Below are 7453 nucleotides of genomic sequence, written 5' to 3' on the forward strand. Positions count from 1 at the left end.
GCAACAAGAGGAGAACCGGAGTTCCCTGCTATCTGGTGACATGACCCGGGCGGGTAACCTGTGTCTGAGCTCGGCGGGAGCTCAAGTGTCTCTGGCCACCTCCAGCGATGAGAGACACCCGGCCGAGCGCATGATTGACGGGTGAGCTGCGCACGTTCCGCAGAAAATAGGCGGAGCTAGTCCCCCTAGCATCCAATCAGAATCCAGCTGTCAGTTTACAGCTTCAGGTTCGAAAATGAAAGCATTGCTCTGATTGGTTGCTTTAGTATTTGATCATTAGCTTCTTCTGGTGCAGGTTCTGCTCGCCTGTAGCAGCAGGCAGTGACCTGTCACGGGGTTTCCCAGGGGCTTGTGCCCTATCTAATGTAGAGGGGTCAGACTTAGGAGTGAATTCACCCCTCAGAAATCTGAAGGTGTTACACATTTTTCTATAAAGGCACACACATACTGGGAATCGAACCCGCAAAATGTCTGGGAGTTATATATTGACCCTGGTGAGTGCGAGGTGATGTCTGGGCTCTAGGACAAATGTTTCGAGACGTTTGTTGTCTTGTCTTGTAAAACGGTTCTTCCGTTGCGACAAAACTTACAGAATTTCCTCACCTCTTACTAGAAATCCGGAGACTTTTTGGACAACGACAGGAATGTTTCCTCAAGAATTCATTATCAGCATGAACGGCTTACAGAAGGTCGGGAAAATCATCCTTGAGAGTTCATTAGGTAGGTAAGCCCGAGCTGCATAGATTGTGACGGCGCAAGTGCAACCAACTGCTTCCCCCAGGAACAAAGGGAGTGCTTTACACAAGAGGTGTCAAACTGCATTCCTCGAGGGCCGCCAACAGGTCATGTTTTCAGGATTTCCTTGTATTGCACAGGTGATAATTTAATCACCTGCACAGAATGATTCCAGCACCTTGTGGAATGCTAAGGAAATCCTGAAAACATGACCTGTTGGCGGCCCTCCAGGAATGCAGTTTGACGCCTCTGCTTTACACTGCAGCTGCTCTCACTGTGCAGTTATACCCGCAGACTTGTGCATGCTGTAGAAACAGAACGGCTTTCACTGTGAATGCTAGTCACGAGAACTGTGGGAGCACGTAACTACTAGAAATCACATCGCATCAGAATATCTGGTAATTTGGACTAAATCGTTATATATACAATTCTCATTTCCATTTACTTTAAATATTTTACCAAATAATTGTTATTATAAGTACTTTTTTTATTTTGTTTATTATTTTGCCTAGGTTACCTGCCACTGCTGCAGTCTTGCAGTGGTGAACGAACATGTGCGCTGTTTACAAGCTCTTTTCTATGAGCTGCGTTTGAAGCTGGCCGGGATCGCTGGAGCGCACTGTTAACTCCCAATCCGGCCAGCATCAGTACAACTGCGCTCTTCCGATTTACACAGGGGCAAACATGCCTGATTGGACAGTACATAGTTCGGGTCAGAGGCGTGAAAATGCCACAGTCTGATCTGTCAATCAAGCAGGAAGTCGGGAGGTAATCATCAGACAACCCCTTTTAAGATTGTGAAAATATCCTTTTAAAGGGGTTGTCTCATGTCTCACATTTATCCCTTATCCAAAGCATATGGAATTAATATATATTGATTGGTGGTCTGACAGCTGGGACCCCTCACAAGAACCGATGTGACTGCCACCCTGTTTTCTCCTATTGGTCTATAGGGTTAGTGATGCACATGTGCGAGCAGCCAGAATAATAAAAAAAAAATTGTATCTCAGAGTAAAACATGGATATTTGTAATTTTGGAGCTGCTCTCTGATTGATTCTGCCTGTGGTTGAATTGCCTGACAGGTTCCCTTTAATATATTGTGCTATTTTCTCGTTATTGTTCTTTTCTAGTACGAAGCTTAAAAATCTACACAAGTGCATCCAAAGAAGCAACAAACTTTGAGCCATGCATGGAAAGAGGTAAGAGCAGCCATGTTTATTTTGTTAAAGGGAACCTGTCACCAACAAAAAATGCTATCACTCTGCAGATATGGGGTTACTAACCTGTCTGGCACCTGCATGTAGCCGAACGCCACGGGGAGAAATTTAACTTTATTCCCTCCAGCAGCATTCGGGTCCAGTCACCGCTCTGAGTATAGGGAGCAGCAGATGTAATCGTACCCGCGGACCTGACCCACACTGGCTCTTCACTGGGGTTGGCTGTCAGTTAGCATTTTCTCCATGCAGCCTTCGGCTATGCGCAGGCGCCAGGCAGGTTAGTAACGCTACTAACCTGCAGATTAACCCCATGTCTGCAGATTAATAGCGTTTTTGCTGGTGACAGGTTCCCTTTAAAGGAGTTGTCTTCTCCGGAAGGGTGGCTTAAAATTTAGGTGATCACAGAATGTCGCACTACTGAGACTTCTAGTATCAGCTGCAATCTCAGGAGAAATTCCCTCGCGCAGCAACAGCACCACAGGGGATATAAGGAGTGACATACTGTCAGTAGATACGAGTGCAGTCCGTATAATGTGCAGACTGCCCGGGTCCTTCAGAGGGGAAATGTGTGATACATTTTGTGTAATTTGCTGGATATTTTACACATTTTTACTTTTACCACCTCTTGGCTGGATTACTTTATATCAACACGAAAATTATTCAGCACGCGGATATCTGGCAGATTCATGATTACTATAAATATGTAATGTGACTTTTCTTCTTTCAAGAACTTGAGCATGTGGAAGGCCAGTTCCAAACAGAGGAGATCATTGTAAGTATGGCGCTACGTTCCATTACACACATTTGTAATTTATAGCGGATTTGTCTGTTCTAGAGCACATTTGCTTATCCCCTGAAATAACAATCATTTCCTTAGACCTGTACGTTGTCCAGTTCTTCTGTTACTCCTCCTGGAGATGACAACTCTGCATTACCATTCCCTTGTGAATAGGAGGTGTCCCTATAGAGGCTGCCATTGTTCATATGCATTTCCAGGAAGAATCATAGAGGACCGGCGCAATGCAAAAATAGAGGCTCTATAATTGTTTTTAAACATCAATATGAGGGACAGTTACCTGATTATCTTGACTGATGGTTGCATATACTAAAGGGAACACTTAAACAACACAAGGTAACTAAAAATCAATCACACTTCTGTGAAATCAACCTGTCCAGTTATGAAGCAACACTGATTGTGAATCAGTTTCTCCTGCTTTTGTGCAAATGGAACAGACAACAGGTAGAAATGATAGGCAACCATGTAAAGGAGTGGTTCTACTGGGGGTGACCACAAACCATTTCTCTGTTCTCATCCTTTTTGGCTGTTGTTTTGGTCACTTGCATTTTGTCATTGTTCTCACCCTTAGAGCTACAGTACAATAGCATGCGGCGCTGTCTACAACCCAAAGAAGTTGCTCAGGTAGTGCAGCTCATCCAGGATGGCACATCAATGTGAGCTGTGGCAAGAAGGGTAGCTGTGTCTATCAGCACAGTGTCTAGGGCATGGAGCAGATACCAGAAGACAGGCCAGTACACCAGGAGACGTTGGAGGGGCCGTAGGAAGGCAACAACCCAGCAGTGGAACTGCTACCTCCTCCTTTGTGCAAGGAGGAACAGTGTCAGAGCCCTGCAAAATGAATTCTAGCAGGCCACTAACATCCATGTGTCTGCTCAAACTGTCAGAAACAGATTCCAGGAGGATGGTATGAGGACCTGACATCCACAAGTGGTTGCTGTGCTTAAGGCCAAACACCGTGCAGAGTGATTGGAATTTGCCAGAAAACACAGATTGGCAGATTTGACATTGGCGCCCTGTGCTCTTCACAGATGAGAGCAGGTTCACACTGAGCACATGACAGAGTTTGGAGATGCTATGGAGAGTGTTCTAACATCCTCCTGCATGACCGGTTTGGCAGTGGGTCAGTATTGGTGTGGGGTGGCATTTCTTTGGATGGCCGCACAGCCCTCCATGTGATCGCCAGTTACCTTGACTGCTATTAGGTACCGGGATGAGATCCTCAGACCCATTGTGAGACCATATGCAGATGCACTGGGTTACTTCTGATGCATGATGATGCTAGGCCTCATGTGGCTGAAGTGTTTCAGCAACTCCTGCGTGATGAAGAGATTGATGCTATGGACTGGCCTGCCCATTTCCCAGACCTGAATCCAATCGAGCACATCTGGGACATGACGTCTTGTTCCATCCACCAAGTTCCATCCACTTGTTCCATGCACCACAGACTGTCCAGGAGTTGGTGGATGCTTTAATACGGGTCTGGGAGGATATCTCTCAGGAGAACATCCGCCGCCTCATCAGGAGCATGCCCAGGCGTTGTGGGGAGATCATACAGGCAAGTGGAGGCCACACACACTACTGAGCATCATTTCCTTGTCTTGAGGCATTTCCACTGAAGCTGGATCTACCTGTAATATGACTTACACTACTATGAAAATTCCACTATGTAATTAATAAAGATTTGCAACTGGAATATTTTATTCAGTGATATCTAGGATGTGGGATTGTAGTGTTCCCTTTATTTTTTTGAGCAGTGTATATAACAAGCAGAGGTTCAGTGTAAAGCATGAAGGCTCAGAGCAGCTAGTATCCATTTATTGAATTGCTCCGGAAATATAAAAGCTGCATTTTGTTTGGCTGTTGCAGACGACAAGGCCAAATTATCAAATAAGCAAAATAAGGTGCAGTGCAAGCAATTTATGTGTGGACATTTTGTAATATACATTTACACTTGTATATAGCACCAATTGTTTTTAGTTTGTAGGAACTTTGCAATGGTAGGAAACCAATACAGCAACAGTGACTGGTTATCCATATTGGTGTGGTCATATGACATTAATATGGGACCACATCAATCACAAACAAATTCTGTGTCTGGGAAACTTTTTGAATGTCCCGACACCCCTTATTACAGAAGTTGTTCCAAAAAAGGAATTTATCACTCATCCACTTATCCAGAGGATACACACATGCACGGCCATCAATACAGTTTAAATAGTGCAGTCCAGTACCCCATTCTCAGGATTTGTGAGGGCCCCTAGCGATCAGTATGGTATTACCTATCCTGTGTTTAGGGGATAACTTGCATTTATGGTACAACCCCTTTAACACCACAAAGCAGAAGAAATTGCCTTATTTTATAAGAAAGTTTCAAACTTTTCCATGTAAACTTAGGTTGGAGCGTCCAGTCTCTGTATCGGTAATATGTATAGAGGCTGTGAATAAATAAGCATGAAAAAAAGAAATTGTCAGATATTCAAAAAAATGTAATTTTGTTCTTTTTCCACAGCTTCCTGGGGTTCAGGCCATTCATTTACGTTTTGTGATCATCTCTGGATACGATCATTTTGTCTCCATTCGCAGTGTATCGGCTGAGAGCACAATATGAATGACGGCACCATGTGAGACAATCGGCGGAAAGGACTGACCCAGGTCACGATTCAAGCCGACCCTGCAAGGACCTGTCAAAGTTTTCTGTAATTAAGGGAAGATGGAATCCTATGGAACAGCTCTTCTTGTAACGGGACACAAACTAATTATTTTGTACAGTAAATAATTGTTATACAGTGCCTGGTTACAAATTTATTTTCATTTTCTTTAAATAAAAATTAAAGGCGCCGCAATGCTTCACTTTATATGTAGACAAATATGGAGAAGGGAGGTAACCTTCTTCTGTCATTGTTTTTAGGGTTTTGTTTTTTACATCATTCATTATGCAGGTCAGTTCCTTTACGGTGAATTTCAAATTGTGTTTGTGTATATATGTGTGTATGTATGTTTGTGTGAATGTATATCCGTCTGTGTATGTATATGTGTGTACATGTATGTGTGTGTGTGTATGAATGTATGTATATTTATATGTGTGTGTATGCGTGTGTGTATGTATGTGTGTTATGTATTTCTATGTATGTGTGTTTGTATGTGTGTGTATGTATGTGCATTTATGTGTGTGTATGTATGTATGTATGTGCATGAATATATGAATATATGTGTATGTATGTAGGTGTGTATGCATGTATGTATATGTGTGTAAGTATGAGTATACAGTATGTATGTGTCTATGTATGTAGATGTGTGTATGTATGTGTCTATATGTATATGAGTGTATATATGTATGTATGTAGATTGTGTGTGTGTGTGTGTGTGTATGGGCGTATATGTATATATCAAACAAATTATTCTTTATTTCATTCTTTACAAAAAATTAGTCCAGACAGATGATAAAATCATATGAGAAACACAAATCCCAGATATTTTAGATACCTAAATAGGATGTAACAAAACACAATTTCCCTTGCATGCAGGGATAGGATGCCAGATATATAGGAGGATTCCATACTGTGGCCCATAAGTCACCTTGTAACTAGGGGCCTTTAGCACGTTTGCACTTTATGAACATTTATCTGATATAACTGTTATTTTTGAGTGTAGCATCTTGCTCAGTTATACCTAGCCTATATGTATATGGCTTTACAATTATAGTCATACATGATTTTGAAGTAATCCATTTATAGGCTATTGTATTAACTTGGTCTTATATATTCCTAGACCATTGCACTCTACATAAAGGACATTTGCATCAAATTTGTATGGTCATGAGACTGATTGTTTCAGTATACAACATATATTGGTTGGCGTTTCCATATACAATGTTGTAAGATGCATATTGTGTTGGCACAGTAGTCGCTTGTTTTTATAGGTTTCCTATTTGTCTATTTCTGTTTGGTGTTTTATTGGTATATTGTATTTAATAAAGTTTTTCAATTTTAGTTCTAGTGTGTATACCTTCATTTCCCCATGCATGCAAGGGAAATTGTGTTTTGTTAGATGATAAAATCATGTAGCATTCTTACGCGTTTCTGGCCGTAGCCCTTAGTCGTAGAAGAATAATTTTCTCCTTCGCCTCATTGGGGGACACAGGACCATGGGTTATGCTGCTGTCACTAGGAGGCTGACACTAAGCTGAGACAAAAAAAGGTTAGCTCCTCCCCTGCAGTATACACCCTCATGCTGGCTTCCAGAGACCCAGTTCAAGCTTAGTGTCCGTAGGAGGCACACTGTTTTTTAATTCTACCCGGACGAAGGGGGCGACGGATTCTTTCATGGTCCGATCTCCCCCGAACCAACAACAGGCGAGCACGGGAGTTTCACCTCACCGTATCCTCTCCTGCGACGGGGGAGCCACTGCCTGAGCTGACCTTTTTGGGGCGACGGTTTTTTTCCCAATAGGGCACCGATCTCCCCACTTTTGTCCAGACGAGCACTGGTGTTTTTACCTCCAGTACCCTCTTTTGCAGCCAGGCCTTTTTATTGCCGGACTGCCCTGTCCACCAGGTTTCACCCTCGGCTGTACAGAGGCACTAGTACCCGTGGCGTCCGTGCAGCACTCCCTGCATCACCACTGCATGCAGCTGATTCAGGTGGTGGACGGTTCCTCTCCACCCCCCTTTCTGGGGCTGGTGGATGGAGGCTTCCCAACAC

At 43.2% G+C, this 7453-nt stretch overlaps 1 protein-coding gene across 1 annotated transcript; it reads left to right on the forward strand.

Moving 5' to 3' along the window:
* Nucleotides 1-7: 7 nt before the first annotated feature.
* On the forward strand, nucleotides 8-5541 carry IFT25 (intraflagellar transport 25). The gene is made up of 5 exons (XM_077278096.1): nucleotides 8-141; nucleotides 614-720; nucleotides 1867-1935; nucleotides 2682-2725; nucleotides 5262-5541. Exons 1-5 carry the CDS (start codon nucleotides 41-43, stop codon nucleotides 5358-5360), a joined length of 420 nt encoding a protein of 139 aa, XP_077134211.1. The 5' UTR covers nucleotides 8-40; the 3' UTR covers nucleotides 5361-5541.
* Nucleotides 5542-7453: the final 1912 nt, after the last annotated feature.

The sequence above is a fragment of the Ranitomeya variabilis genome, chromosome 8, assembly GCF_051348905.1.
Source record: "Ranitomeya variabilis isolate aRanVar5 chromosome 8, aRanVar5.hap1, whole genome shotgun sequence".
Classification (NCBI taxonomy): Eukaryota; Metazoa; Chordata; class Amphibia; order Anura; family Dendrobatidae; genus Ranitomeya; species Ranitomeya variabilis.